This window comes from Myodes glareolus, chromosome 8 (genome assembly GCF_982192425.1).
Source record: "Myodes glareolus chromosome 8, mMyoGla1.1, whole genome shotgun sequence".
Taxonomy (NCBI): domain Eukaryota; kingdom Metazoa; phylum Chordata; class Mammalia; order Rodentia; family Cricetidae; genus Myodes; species Myodes glareolus.
Genome location: NC_142033.1, coordinates 70,318,159 through 70,333,917, shown reverse-complemented (window position 1 = coordinate 70,333,917; position 15,759 = coordinate 70,318,159). Strand labels below are relative to the sequence as shown.

The window sequence follows — 15,759 nt, the reverse complement described above, 5'->3', positions numbered from 1 at the left end:
TATCCCCGTAGTATGTGTTCCTATCAACTCTGGACACTACCCACTCTATGGATAGGTTTCCTGGAGGCAGGCTACACTGAGACTTCAGAGTCTGGAATCCAAGCTGAACCCACCGCCCTATTCTGGAAAAATCTCAGCCAGGGTGAAGCGGAGCCTGACTCCGGAAGTAATGAGGGTAACATAGCTCATAAGGGTGGTCTCTCGGAGAGATGGCTCAGAGGTTAAGAGCACTGGCTGCTCTTCCAGAGGTCTTGAGTTCAATTCCCAGCAACCACATGGTGGCTCACAACCATCTATGATAAAATCTGGTGTTCTCTTCTGGTGTGCAGACAGAATGCTGTATACATAATAAATAAATAAATCTTAAAAAAAAAGATTTAAAAAAAAAGGGTGGTCTCTCCTCCCACCTTAAATTATAACCGAGAACAGCAAAGTCCAGGGCAATATTAGCCTGATCGGAGCCCCCATTGCCCAGTGTCACCATGGGGCACATAGTCCCAGCTTGGCAGCTGTTTTTAGTTGTCCCTGAGGGTTCCAGGCAGCACAGGCCTGGTGCTCAGGTCTTCCTGGGCCTCCAACCCAGCCACACTACTGACCTCTGGACATGCAGTCCCTACAGCCGCATCCACCTCCAGCCTGTGCCTCTGGGCGAGCAAAGCCTCAGAAAACCAGACACTCCACTTTAGCGGACACTTACCAGGTTTACCAGGGGTCCTCCGGAGTTCCCATACTGCAAAGGGGGAAACACCATGTTAGCTGTGCCACAAACCCCCTTATGGTGCCCAAGCTCTTTCTCCACCACTGACTCCAGTCAATGACAAGAAGCGTCACTGGAATTGACTTCTACTGCCTTGGTGCTCAAACCCCACAGCCATCAGCAGGCAGCTACCTCACTGACCCTCTGGGTCTTTGCACAGACTGTACACTTATGTATCTCCACAACTCACCAGTTGCTAGGCACCTGCAGAACAGACAGTGTCTGAGGTTTGGTAGTCTCTACGGACATGAATGGCTCCATCAACCAGTCATGGAACACATGGGGGGGGGTACATACCAAGGCACCCAGCCTTGGAGCTGTGTGCCGTCCTAAGCCTAGTAAAGTGCCAAGCTGTGTTGGGCAGACTAAGACCTTCCAGGGGTGTGACTGGGCTACCCCATCTCTGAAGCTATCCAAGGTGGCCCATCTCTGGGATGCAATCACTGGGTGAAACCTCTGCATAAGATAATGAAAGGCCTTCCTAGATAGTGGTGTGCGGTCTGATGGGACAGGGAACAAGCTGGTCAGAGGTCACTGAGATCAGCCTTGCCCACAGGACTCACATTGATGATGGCATCTGTCTGGATATAGTCCATGTCTGAGTCCCGAAGGCCCAGCTCCTTGCCATCCCGCTGGGCAGTGCTGACAATGCCCGTTGTCACGGTGTTCTGCAGAGCAAAGGGGCTGCCAATGGCCACCACAAACTCGCCAGGCCGCAGGTCTGCTGAGTGACCCAGAAGCAACACAGGGAGCTTTTTCTGGAAGGAGAAGAGGGGTGTGAGAGAGGACAGTGGCTCAGACCACAGAGAGGGATCCTGACGGCTGCTCTTTGGAGAGGAAGGAGGCGATTCACAGCCCCGAGACCAGGCTGAGGCAAGTCGCCAATGTGAACTAAAGCCAGGCCAGCAGCTGGCTGAGACTGAGGCTGGAGCTCACAGAACCAAGGCTTATCTTAGGAGGCCATAAATGTCTGTCATGGGGGAGCACACAGACAGAGAGCCAGGCTGGGACCTGGCCTCTGACATTCTTGAGTCCAGCAGTTTGTTAGGGTTTTGCTTGTTTTCTGAGACAAGGTCTTTCTATGTATCCCTGTCTGACCTAGATTTCACTCTGTAGACCAGCAGGCCTCAAACTCACAGAGATCAACCTGCCTTTGTCTCCCAAGTGCTGTGATTAAAGGTGTGTGCTACTGCCCAGCTAAACCTGAGATTTAGTGGTGACAGTTTGTTCTGCAGGGCAGCTGAAAGCTACAGATACCCCAAGGCTTGGTGTGCTGCACCCAACAGAGGCACCCCAAAGGGTATGCAGCTCCGCAGAGCCCTACCAAGGGCCTGGAAAACCTAGTTTGAAATCTTTGATATCTTAATATAGACACGCAGGGAAACTGAGGCTAGGGAAAGTAACACTCTACCCTGTCATCTCTGGCACACTAGGTAACGGAACACTGTTTTGTACGGGGCTCGCAGAATTTGTTTGTGAACTCAGCTATCCAGCCCTTAGGTTGCTGCGGTATAAGAGAGTAGATGTACATGCATATGTTTTGGGGAGCTGCAGGGCACAGGTTGAGCTTCAGAGGCTCCAAGGAGGGGTGTGTGTGGTGCCGAGGCACCCACACCAGGCTTGTGCTACCAATGAACGCCAGGCATGCTCTACCGGTTACCTGGGGCAGTGTCCCTGGTCGGTCTCTGCATCTATGCTCTTAACCCCAGGGACTCTCTGGAAGAGCTGTGGCACCCTGTGTGGCCCTATTGCTTCTTACAGCTACACTTGGGTGAGCATACAGCCTCTCCCAGCCTGGACACTCTGACGGCAGCAGAGCTGCATGCTGGTCACAGAGAAGCTGGGGTTGGTCCTCCACAGTGTGAAGAGTTCCTGCCACTTCACCTTCAGTCTGTTCCACTCACTCTGGGTTTTTGTGTTATCATGAAGAAGGGATGCACCCAGACTCAACCTGTGACAGGGCTCAGGACTACAGAGCGTCTGCACAGGGTAGTCCGTTATGGATCCTCCACTTTGGTAGTGAACACTGCAAACACCTGTTACCATGGACACTGAGAACCTGCACCCAGGAGGGACTAGGCTCCACATGGCCACACCAGCTGACTCACAGACACCAACAGGAAACAATGTGCCTGACTCCCAGTAAAGGCACAGTGACATGTTTGATGGTGGGTGCAGGGAACACAGGAAGCCCCATGGCCATCCCAGAGCCATGCAATAGTACCACCAGGTGCAATAAAAACCATTTTGAGGACGGCTTGCATCTAGGCTGGCCCTGCCACTGTTGACCGTGATCTTAGGTGTGTGATCTAACCTCTCCGAGCCTCGGTTTCCCCTCAGATTCCAAGCGATGAGAATTCTAATCTTCCCAAGGTTCTGTTTCTCCCTGAAGGTTCTAGGTGATGAGGGTTCTCCCTTCTGGGGCTGCGCCACAAACAGGAAGAACACTCCCTGCGTTTCTAGAAGCTACTGGGGACCATAATGGGTTGTGTTGCAGCCAGAGGAAGTATGGGTACAGGGGTGGAAGGTAGAAACTGACTTCCCGGGTCTGTCAGCCCCTGGGGACAGGGAACTCCAGATGCGGGCCCGACTAGAACAGTAAAGAGGTACAGAGGTGTGGATGCTGTCCCCTCCCTCCTGTGTCTTGCTTGCTCCTGGTGTTGGAATCTTGGGCAGGGGCAGTTCAGAGGCTCTGGGTCTGGTGAGGTCAGTGGCCCTGGGTCTCAGATCACGGCTATCCTCTGGGAAGGCTGATAGGACGGCTGTGTGGCCTGGGGAGGGCACTGCTGGGGCAGGCAAAGGCGCCCCATTCCACTCACCTTGGGGTGGATTATGATAGTGGCGATGTCGGACTTCTTGTCAATGTCCTGGATGGTGGCCTCATAGGCATCCCCATTCTGTAGCTGCACCTTCAGCTGCTGTTGGCCTGAGGCAGTGTTGGAGCTGGAGACCACGTGGGCGTTGGTGACAATCAAACCAGCCTCTGACATGATGAAGCCTGAACCACTGGACAGTGGCACATTCCGGCCAAACAGAGGGTGTCTGAACAGGAAAGTACAGGGGACATTCAGGGCAAGGCCTTGGCCTGGGGGAGTCAGCATGGTAGAGGGAGCAGAACCGTGTGTAGGGAAAGAACAGGCTTGGGGGACCACTCCCTCTACCACCTGGGTTTGAACTGAGGCTATCACTTGCGGGTGTGTCCTTGGCAACATTGGATCTAGACCCGGTTCATGGCCATAAAGATATGACCATCATGTCTGGTCTGCAGTTTGCTGCAGTGAGACACAGTACCTGTTGACATGCCAGTATGCACCAACCCACAGTGGCGCCAATGCTGACAGCAGGGCCCTGGACGCTAACTGCCAGTCCAACCCCACCCATGACCTAGCTGCCCTCAGGCAAGCTCTGTAAGCCTTCTGAGCCTCTGTCTTCCCATCTGGGAAATGGTCTATCTGCTGAAGGAACATTGACTCTACCTTCAGGATAGGAGGGGACAAAGGTTGGGTGCAGCTTGGGGCCTTCCCTTCCTCGGGGTAACACAAAAAAGTATACAGGCCCCCAAAACACTAAATAGATGAAAGAACCCAAGTGTCTAGCACTCTTGAGCATGTGCCAGTCTTTTCAAAATGTCACCTCAGCCTGTCAAGGCCAGGAAAAGCAACAAACATTCTGAGTGCTCTCTGAAGCCAGGGACAAGTTCATGTGGGTTAGTGTCCCCCAAACAAATGTGATCATTTGGAAGTGAATCTCTGCAGGTGTGGCAGGGCTGTGACGTTCTGATGGAGTAGGAGCTCTATGTCCAAGTGTCGGTACCTTGAGAAGACTGGAAGCCGGAAGAGGCACAAGGGAGACATGGGAGATGGGAGTGGAGGATGCACTCCAACCTGAGGAAGCTTGGAGCCACTAGAAGTTAAGAGCTAGCCTGGGATCAGGGTAGGATGTCCTGCAGACGTCTGATCTTGGACCTCAACTTCTGGAGTGGATAGGTAACAGGGCTCATTGTTTAATCCTGCAGTCTGTGGAACTCTGTAATGCAGCCCTAGGTAACCACTGCCGCACAAAGCTCTCAGGGGAGCCTGAGGTCCAGAGATGTGGTACTACGTGCTGGAGTCAGGCAGGAGGCAGAGCAGAGCAGTGTTCCCACCCCATGCCAGGCTGCTCAGCTTCCTGCACATAACAGCATCGTCTGTTTCCATCCACCAGCCATGCCTCAGGGTTGCTACACCCAGCTCTTCTCAAGACTGCAGACAGAGATCCTAGATTCCTAGGATCCCACAGGTCAAGGGTTGTAGCTGGCAGGTTCTGTGCTGTCTGCCCTTCAGGGGCCTTACCCACCCATAAGGCTTTGGCTTCCCAAGCCAGACATCACAGCTGATACCTAGCTTCCTTAGCCTGTGATTAACCAGGTCAGGGATAGTGCCCCAGGCCCTCTAGATATACACAGTGTCTCCTTAGCCCCCTTTGGTTGAGACAGCCTCTTAGTACATTCATTTGTAATTTCCTCAATGATGTGTCTTGGATTTCACCCCAGGGTCAGAGGCAATGGCAGGGAAAAATCGGATATGGCAGGGACATGCTCCAGGGTCAGACAGGCTGAAATCAAACCTCAGTTCTAGGTGGGATGTGGTTGTAGTGTGTGTGTGTGTGTGTGTGTGTGTGTGTGTGTGTGTGTGTGTGTGTGTAAAAGCATTGGGAGGCATAGGTCTATAAGTTGTCAATAACAGCAGGGACCTGGCAAGCAGAAGGGTCCCATAGTCCCACAGGGGCTGATTTCCCATCCACCTCTCTTTTCCAAGAGCAGAAGCCCCAGGATGGCTTAAGGAAACAGACTCAGAGCCGATGCGGTTCAGAGCTCTGGCTAGACCCTGGATGAGTACGGCCTATCCTCTTCCCTCACCATAGTCGTCCCCCCACCCCAACACACACACCTTGACACCGTGAGACTTTGCCACTGTTAATGGAGCACAGAGGGAGGGGATAATGATTGACATCAGTAACCAGGCAACTCCATACCAGAGTCAGACTATTAAGCCGCTCACCAGCGTCCCTGATCCCTATCAGGTGGGCTCCTGTCTGGCTCCACCATCCCAGCTGGCTCTCTCCCCTCAGCTGCAGGGTGAGAAGGGTGGAGATTGTTGTGTCTAGAGCCCTGAGGCTCCTGCCACAACCAGTCTCTCTCTAGGGGGTCTAAATTGAGACCTCAGGACCGGATGTGAGTGATGGGACCTTGGCTGGTATGTCTGGAAGGCAGGGCCTCCTCATCCAGCACAAACATCTCTGGGATAGAATATTGGGTGTGGGAGGAAGGGAGGAGGCTCCTCCCCTGTCTGTAAAGAGGGATCCTGCCAGGATGCTAGGCCGCACATCACACAGTGGGCTTCCTTTCCCATGGACAGAACTGCTTCCCTATCCACCCACCTCCACTCAGTCAATCCTCCCTCTCCTCCGCAGCTAGGCACGAGCTGGCACATTCTCCCTCATGCCTGATTCAGACACACGTGCCCTGTTGGGCTGGTACCTCAGTGGGACTGTCTCCTGTTTCTATCTCCTAGACTCCCAGGTTCTCACTTTAGGTTTAATCTCCAGCCCCCAGGTTTCCATAGTTGCTACACATCCTACCCCAACTGTTCCTGTGCCTCTGGCTGCTGGAATCAGGTCTAGCTTGGGTGGCAGTAGGGAGCAGGGCAACTGCGAATGGCTGGGAAGCTGCAGAGCAACTCAGGCCCCCACGCACCTCAGGAAGAGCTCTATGTGGACCACGGCTGGCGCGATCTTCTCCACCACATCGGCGATGAAGTTGAACTTGTACCGTGGGCTGGTCAGCTGGTGGAGACCTGCGCTGGCAGCAAGGACCAAGAGTGTTGGTGAGACCTGCTGCCCCTAGACCCAGGGTGAAAGAGGCCCTGCTGGAGACCCCTGCCTGGACTCAAAGCCAGTGTCAACATGTTCTGCACCCCATTCCCCAGAAGTGCAGAGATACCCAGACATCTGAGATGGTTAACTAGGACTTCTGGGAGTTGAGCCTCTGCACATTTTCCCCACCAGACTCTTCAGTGTTGTGCAGGAATCTTAGAGAGGTTTGAATCTTTGCTCCAGGAAGCACAGGACTGATGCTGGGGACCAGCACCCCTGGGTCCTTGCCTGCTCCCATGTGACAGAAGTATGTTGCAAATCTGACCATTTGTCTGTCTCTGCCTAAGGACCCCTGTACCTATAGATAAGGGCACAGTGAAAGTCCCCGAGGCCTCCTCTCCTGAGCCACCCCCATCTGGCCTCTGTGAGGCCCTCCCTCATTGGCCGGGCTATAGATTCCTGGGTGGATAGAGCACCCCGCCTTTGTCTGACTTGGCCATAGCCCAGGCCTACTTCCAGGCAGCTCACAAACATCCCCCAAACCTTAATCACTGGCTCAGATTCCTGCCGCCATCAGCAACAGGACTGTGGCCTGCCAGGACCACAGGCCTGAGGCATGTGGGTGGCACGAGCTGTGCTGAGGCCTCCAGGTTCCGGCCTCTGACACCATGCTCCTTGGCACTGCTTCTGGGTGGTTCGTGGGCGCTAGCATGAGCACAGGACTGGGAGCTGCACACAACTGGGCTCAGTGGGACCTGCTGTCTTCTAGCTGTGGACCTGTGCAAGTCGCTTACCCTCTCTGGGCCTTGACTTTCCCATCATACTGAAGGTGACCCCTCACGGATCCTGGGTGAACTGATAAGAATGTAAACAGTGACATTCCCTGTCCCAGGAAGCCACTGGTACCTGGTGATGTGAAAGGACTCTACATGGCTCTCTGGGGCTGAGCCTCCACCTCATAAACCTGGTTTTCCACACCATCAAACAGGATGGAAAAAACCAAAAAAACAAAAACATGTCCACAGCAGCAGCCATAAGGGGGATACAGACCACAGCCTGTGCTCTGGAACAATTGTGGGCCAGCACCGTCACCACACACAGCCCGGCAATGTCCCTGACTCCCAGAGTGGCAGCCTGGGAGGACTGGAGCCGCAAATGTCAAGGTGGGGAAATGGAGGCTTATGAAACAACTCCTAGCCGGGCCTCCTGTGCAGCGTAGCCAGTGACGCCTGCCCACAGCCTTTGTGATCCCAGCCCTGGCATCCACCGGCAGTGAGGGACAGTCAGTGACCAGCTAGGGATGGAGACGTGTGAACAGGGCTGGAACAGATGGAACCTGGGGTGAGATGGGCTGTGCAGAGGGTCCCTATATGGGCAAAGTCATCTGCTGCCCATGACTGGCAGGAAGTAATTAGAGAAGTTGTCTAAGTGGGTTGAGCTCTGGGCGCCGCGTGCCTGTGACTGCCCTTCTCATGGACAGCTTGGAGAACAGAACACCCTGTCTGTCTCACTGCCCGGTCCATCCTGGGGCTCGGCACCTCCAGGACCTGCAGATCCCTCCCCAGGCTCTGCCCACCTGGTCTGCCAGGCCTACTATGGGCAGGGGTAAAACTGAGGCAGGAGCCAAGGCTTCCCAGTCCTGTATCTTCAGGCTGTTAGGTGCAAACTTTGAGGCTCAAGTCAGTCAGCAGACCCACCATGGTGCTGCTCCAAGCTCTTAGTTCACTTTTCATTCCAGAGTAAGGACCTGACCTTCAAAAGGACCTTGTCAACTAGGACTCCGCATGGTAGGCAACTGGTGTTAGTATTCAGGCATCTGTACTGGTCTGCCCTTGGGGTCCTGACAGGATAGTCAGCCACTAAGAGCATCTGCTGTGCACATTCAGTTCACTACTTTCCCTTATAAAAGGTGGGCCTTGCCCACCTCCTGGCTCTTTCTCTGCTCTCTGTTTCTCTCTCTCTTTCTGCTACTCTTATCCCCAGGGACCGGTCTCTGCCCCCCCCCACCTCCATGCCCACTTCTCTGCCTCCTCTCTCTCCTCTTCCAATAAACCTCCAATGTGAGTCTTGTTTCATGGTGTGACTTCTCTTCGCAGCGTTTTTAAATAAATTACAGCAACTGGGGAGATGGCAAGGCCTGGAGCAGGGCCCAGGACAGCGCACTGCTTTAGGCTGGCTCTTCACGCTCAGCCAAAGTAACAGCCAAAGAGACGCTCTACACGGCCCCATTCCCCAGCACTAGCGCCCCAGCACAGAGACATTATTTGGCTCATCCCTCAGCCAGGCAGGCAACCCCATGAGCTTCCTGGAAGGAGGGAGGAGGAGGTTGCAGCCACCAGCCCCACGAAAACAGAACTTGCTCAGCCCAACCTTCAGCTTGGAACCCCCACCCCAGGGCAGCGATTACTGCCCATTTTACAGCCCCCCAAACTGAGGTTGAGTATGAAGGCTATCTTAGAATGGCAGGTCTAGCCCGGCACCAGGTCAAGGCCCGCCAGGCATGGCCCTTTAATTGGGCCCCACTCTCAGATGAGTCACCATGAGTCACACCAGGGCCCCTACCACAGGCTTCCCACATGAACTGGCTTGGCTGGGCCAGGAAACAGCTCTGTTTATTTGGGGTTTCTTAACAGCCCCACCCCCAGGCCAGGCCCAGCCAAGTTCTGAAGGCCTTAGTCTCGGCACACTCAGCTGTTGCCTTTTTTTGGTTTTTTTGTTGTTTTTCAAAAATAAACAGAATCTGAAGGCCCGGAAGTTTTGTTCGGCAGCCCGACACAGAGCACAGCCATTGTGGCCGGGTTTCTGGGGCCTCCTAGGAGAGGAAGGGCTGTAAGAAGTAACCCCCGGGAGGGAAGCTGGCCTCAGGGCTCCAACGCCAACATTCCCGCCTAAGTAACAGTGGGTGACTTTCAGCAGGATGGTGTGCGCACTTTGGACAGTCAAAACTGCAGTGGAAGAGATGAGGAAACAAAGGCGCAGAATGGGAAGTGAATGGCCGAGACGCACCCCGGGGACACCGTGCACCCTACCGGATTCGTTGGCATTGCTAACAGGGATCTGTATGTGTGCCCACATCCCCTGGAGTTCTACAGCGTGCCACACATACAGCTATGTGTTTTAGCCCAGAGCCAGCACACAGCCAACATGTAAAGGAGCCTGGTTCTGTTCCCCATATCTGGCTCCTCCACGGTGTCCCCCAACTCTGCCACTTCTTAACAGGAAGACCCCATAAGTTCTCCTGAGTCCACCGTGCCTTGGTTCTCTTACTGGGGACACAGTGGCATCCCTCCACTGAAGTTGCAGGCTTGGTGTGGTGTAAGGCCTAACGGGGATGGCAAATAAATCTATACATGGCATGTGTTTGTTGTGCAGACGGTGCGGGACAACTGAAGGCAGCATTGAGCACACCACACCCGCCAGTTTTACTGCCCCTCCCCACTCAGGCACAGGTGGAAGCTGAGAATAACCTCACAGCACAGGGGTGCCCAGGCAGCATCTCCTCCAGAGGTTGCCCCAGCCAGCAGCCTGGAATTTCACAGCCAGAGGCGCTGGGCTGGCCACAAGCCAGAGACAGGTCAAAGCTGGGCCCTCCTGGAAGCTAACCAGCTGTTACACCCTCCCCAGGAGCAGCACGGAGCTGGGATGTATCTAGGTTTAGGGGTCTGGCTGTGTGCCTTGGGCAGGCCACCTAATTTCTCTAAGCCTTGTTTCCCAACCTATAAAACAGCCACGGCTATCAGCGTTGGAGAGCTTAGTGAACCCGACTCAGGGCCTGGTGCCCAGTGCCTGGTGTGCTGGGTTTGACGCTTTGCACCTGGCTTGGTACCCTAGGCTGTGACTGTGAGGGAGAGGTGGGGTGTGGTATGTGTGCTCCAAGCTGGGCAGTTGCTTTCCCCATCTACCTTTCCCTAGGCAGGACCTGGGTCTGAGGGCCACAGACCCAGCAGCCTAGGTCCCTGGGAACCACAGAGGGATCTTAAGCTGATGTTGGTGGCCACAGGGCCATGGGTCACTAGGGACAGAGAAACTTTTAGGAGAAGGGAAAACAGTGAGCTGACCAGTCCTCCAGGTAGGAAAGCTGTGGCCGGGCTGAAGCTATAGGGGCTGTGTGCTCCACTCTCGCTGCTCACTACAGGGCCAGCCCAGCCCGGGTACCCAAGCACTGAGGATGTGCTAGAGCAGTGGTTCTCAACCTGTGGGTCGTGACCCCCTTAGACAATGTATCAGACACTTACAGTATGACTCATCCCAATAGCAAAATCACAGTTATGAAGTAGCAATGAAATAATAAGGATGATACATATGGTACAACATACATGAGGAGGGTTGAAACACACTGTTGTAGAGAACCCTCTGTGAGGGCACAAGTGTGACCGTAGGGTTGGTGACCTGCTTGCCTGGGCCTTGAGAAATGGGGGGTCGGCACACCTGGCAAAGGCACTGTGTGTGCAAAGGCGAGTGTTGCAGGGAACAAGAGCCCGAGACTGGAGCCGGGACAGAAGGTGAGGCCACTGAGCAGTCGGGGCTTGGATATTCAGGTCCCAGAGCCTCTGCTGAAGGAGTCATGCTGATACCACAAATATACAGGTACAGCCTGCGGTGCCCCAGGCCTGTCATGTAGTTGACATGGTCATGTCTGACCATGCTTCTGCAGTCCCAAAAACAGCGGCTTGTGACTGCATTCTGTTTCTCATCACTTAGTCACCTCCTCACCCGTGCCCTCCAGGGTGGCCATCCCTTCATGGAGCTCAATGACCATGGTATGTCAGACCAGCAATAGGGAGTCAGGGGAGATCATGACTTGGGGCAAGCTCTCCCTTACTTTGAGAGCCCTCGGGAGGCATGCTACAAGCCTCAGGACCTGTCATTGTAAGGTGCATTATCCCCTATGATGAGCTCAAGGCTTCAGAGGTTATAGCAGGAATCTGAGACACCTGACCCTAGGAATGCTGCTAGCTACCTCCCTCAAAGCACCAAGCTGTAGATGTCCTGCCCAGGCTGCTGTGACACCCGTGCAGGTCTGAGGCCTATGGTAAAGGACAGGGAGACTCTGCCTCACTGTGTCCAGAGCTCCTATAGGCCAGTGAGCACACACAGACTCTTGGTGATGTAAAACACCAGGGGCAGCAGGCAGGTGAGTGCCATTGTGTCTAGGCAGCATTATCCTTGCACGGCTTCTCTGCATGGTCACCTCTGCATGCCCTAGAGGTAGATGAAGAAAGGACCGGGATTTGACAGAGCCTCTGGGCTCACAGATCATGGAGCTCCTCTCTGTACCCGGCCATGACACACAATCCTACCCACCATCAAATACATGGATGAGGCCACTGACATCCTGCCAATCCCCGCTCATGGACACATGGCTGTCCAATTCTGCTGTCCCAGCAGGCAGAGGGGCCGAAAGAGGATGCATCTTCTTGCCTGGTTAGTCTCAAATGCTGAGCTCTGAGCCCCTAGAAGCTGCTAAGAAGAATGAACACAAAAGCCACCTAAAGCTCTTAAATAAACAGACTGGGAGAGGCCAGCAGGGTCTTGCACATTAAAAGCTACCAGTTAAAGCTGTGTGGGAACTGCCCCAAACCACCCCCGGCCAGTTCCAAGAGAGGCTGGATGTGGAACGTGGACTCCAGGAAGCCAGCCTGAGAGCAGATCATCCTAGCAAAGGGACTCTTCTCATGAGAATGCTTTCCTAACGTGCAGGTGGTACCCAACAACTCCTGTCATTTCCACAGGGGCCATCTAACAGGGACCAGGACAGCCACAGGTCATGGGCCAGGAGAGCCACAGGGAGCTATGGACCCAGACATTCATATACCACCCCCTACTGTGTGCAACCAGGTGCAGGACCCACCCCTGCATGGCCCATGAGGCCCAGAGTGAGCAAGAAGCAGAGAGAACAGACAGGTCAATGGACAGGTGGTATAGGTCGAGGCAAGAGGCACAGTGGTAGGGAAGGCTGCTGGGGTGGTGGGTCATTGAAAGTCGGGAAGAGGAACCCTTCTAGGAAAGGATGCAGGAGAGAACTGTGGGCAGTGAGCAGAACTTGTGCAAAGGTCTTGAGGTAGGAAGAGGGAAAGAGTAAGATGGCCAGAGGATGAAAAGGTTGCAGAAGATGGAGAGGTGTGTGTGTGTGTGTGTGTGTGTGTGTGTGTGTGTGTGTTGGCAGACACAGGGCCTGAGAGTACAGGTATGTGTGCGGGGAGCTGAGAGGGGTCTTGTGATACAGGAGGGTAAAAGCCAGTGGTAGCTTCCCACTGCTACCCAATCTATTCTGAGACCCCAGTTCCCCAGGAGGTCCCCTCTCAGACATCATCCTCAAGTGGGGCTCACCCGCTCTCCCTGCCTCTGAAACATTCATGAGCCCAGAGCATCTGAGCATTGTGGTTTGTGGTCAGGCTGATTAGTGACCGCACTCACAGTAGACAGGAGGCGATGATAGGTGCAGTGGTGACAGAGGCTGAGACATCAGTGTCCTGGGGTGGTGCTGGCGGCTGAGTTGGGAGGACCAGTTAGAGACAGCCAGGCTGCCTGGGCCAACTTTCATCTGCGTGGAGTGAGCCCAGCACTCGCTCTAGTGTGTGAAGCTTCTGAGCAGCGGGAGGTAGCGGCAGAGAAGCCCAGGGTGCCTCTGTGAATGATGTCCCTGGAGTGAGCAGCAACCTGGACCATCCGGGTCAACGTGTGCAATGGACAGGGGTCAGGCTCAAAGTCACTGGCCCTGTCTAGCTGTAGCCATCCTTACTGAAATGAAGACATTTTGAAGGACACTTGGCCCTCCCCTCTGACTATCAGACTACTGAGACAACAGGCCCTAAGAAATTGGATCCCCCACGACTCTCATGCTGGGAGAAGAAGGCTGCAGGCAGTGAGAGGGATGCATCGGGTCACCTTGCAGGAGAGACCGGAGTAGAGACGATGATGGGTCAAGGATGGAAGAGTTGGTGGGTTGTAAGTACTTCTGCCCCTCTATTTAAACCTAAATCTCATGTCAGGACCCCTAGATGGACTTGGGGAGCTGTCACTGAGCCACATTGTATTAATTGGTCCTTTGAGGATGGGTGGTAGAGCCTGGCTTGTTAACATCCCTGGTAATGTACCCTCTCTCTCTGGCTTCAGCTCCTTGGCACCTTGAGTTTTGATGGTGGCCAGTACTCTAGACCAGACCTTGGTCTCTGCTCTGCCTAAGCCTCTCCACCCGCCCCATCTTTGACAGTGAGCCCCATTCATTGTCCCAAATTAGCACCTCTCCTAAGGGACTCATTGCACAACAGCAATGGTGCAGGAAGTAGCACTGGAGCTGTGTTGGGTCTCCCAGGCCTGTCATCAGGCCATTTGTGGATGAGGACCCAGAATACAATGAAACAATGTAGCTTAGAACAGTGGGTCTATGAAGCCCGGGTCCTGCCAGCATCCACAGACTCTCAGCCACTTCCGCCATTCTTAATGATGGATACCTGCCTGATCCTCAGGCTGACTTTCTCCTCTCTCCCTGCTCTGTGCCTTCCAGGGTCTAGAAGTCTCAAGTGCACCTGCAAGATCTACTTCATGCCATACACTGTTACCAGTTAAGGGACAGCCAGGCACAGAAAGGATTTTTCACAGATGGCTCAGTCTGTGAAGAACAGAGCCCCCTCCAACCCTGCCCGTCTCTGCCCAGAGCCTGATGCTAATAGTATCCTGCCACATGGGAGACCAGGGGAAGAGTACACTGAACACAACCAAAATGGCAGCAAATTAGCAAAGGACGGGGGCAGGTGCCTGGCCACCCTGAACCCTCTGCATCTCAGACAGCAAGACTCAAGATGGGCACACAGAACCAGCACCCAGCACACCCTGGGTGTCCACCCAGACAAAGAGAACACTGGGCTGCTGTCCCTCATGTGGCCTGTGATCCCAACCATACCAACTTAAAGCCCCTCCAAAATTTAGGTATAGACCCTATAAGATCCTTCCACTTACAAATGGGGCCTAAGGCTTTTGTAAAAGGTGCCACACCCCTTTGGATCTCTCACCCATGCCACCTCCTTGCCTTCTGCTCCACCATGGCATTTGAACATACAGTAGCCTCCTCGTTAGGGGCTCGCAGCTTTCACCACATTACTGAGCCTGGCTGGGCCTCAACCATGGACTTCCAGGTCCCAGACTATGAGACATGAATGTTTGTTCATTATAACCTGCCTAGTCTTCCGTACTTCATTATAATACCATAAAACAGATAAGGACATCTTCCTCCCAACTCTCAGAAATGGCTGACCCATGTGGTCCATACAGTCCTACATGACACTTCCCAGCCTGGACACCTGTGGTCACCCAGCCTCTGGAGAAGGCAGATGCTCACCAGGAAAGAGCAGTGCCTGCCACTCATCCTTTGGCCTCAGGTTGTCTAGAGCCCCTCCAGGCTTACATACCTACTCCCCGGGAGAATGTTCAGCCCCCTAGCCTGTTGGGGGCACAGGGTCTGAGTGTTTTTCTGACAGCCTCTGGCAGTATGCTTACAGCCACCAAATCCCATCCCCACCCAGCTTGAGCTACTGGCACTGTCCTGAGTGTCCAGTCACAGCCACGCCCACAAGAGTCTGATCATGCCAGTGCATCTTTCCAGGATGCCTTCCACACAGCACAGAGAAAACTCAGCCTTGTTTCCCAAGAGGTGGCCCGATGACCCTCTGTCTGGTTCCCAGGTGTCCTCTGAGCGACCAGCAGAGCCCATTCTGACCTCAGGCTAAGAACACACAGGGGTCTGATTCGGCATGAGCTTGGGGCTGGCTGAGCTGCATTAAGGATCAGTCACTGAGGTCCCCATCACCAAGGGCAAAGCTTGGCATCCTAAACAATGCCCCAGACAAGACGCAGATTGGCAGGGGTTTCTGGCATTTTCCCAGATGTACAGAGTCCTGTTGCGAGGTAAGAAGTGACTGAGAGCCACCTGCCAACCAGAGGAGGCTGACCTAGGATTCCCCACCCCCGACCAAGGTACCCTTGGAGCCTCGAGGATGCGAGTTACACTCTGGCTGCAGCCCCAAACTGCCCTCCAAGACCACCTGGCTATAGACAGAAGAAAAGAAAACTCAAAGAGCAGCAATTGAAGACCAGAAAAGACCGCTCATCACTCGTTCCCTTCTAAACCACTAGAGGACTCAAAGAAACAG

The 15,759-nt window shown here is 54.1% G+C and overlaps 1 protein-coding gene across 2 annotated transcripts in view; it reads right to left on the bottom strand.

The window, feature by feature from the left end:
* Positions 1-15,759, bottom strand: part of Htra3 (HtrA serine peptidase 3) — a 30,504-nt gene that overhangs the window by 13,962 nt on the left and 783 nt on the right. For both annotated transcript variants that reach the window (XM_048415158.3, XM_048415157.3), the window contains exons 2-5: positions 6,492-6,591; positions 3,577-3,799; positions 1,321-1,515; positions 698-730 (exon numbers count right to left, since the gene is read on the bottom strand). In XM_048415158.3, the coding sequence (XP_048271115.2) occupies positions 698-730; positions 1,321-1,515; positions 3,577-3,799; positions 6,492-6,591 (551 nt within the window). The remainder of the gene's footprint in view (positions 1-697; positions 731-1,320; positions 1,516-3,576; positions 3,800-6,491; positions 6,592-15,759) is intronic.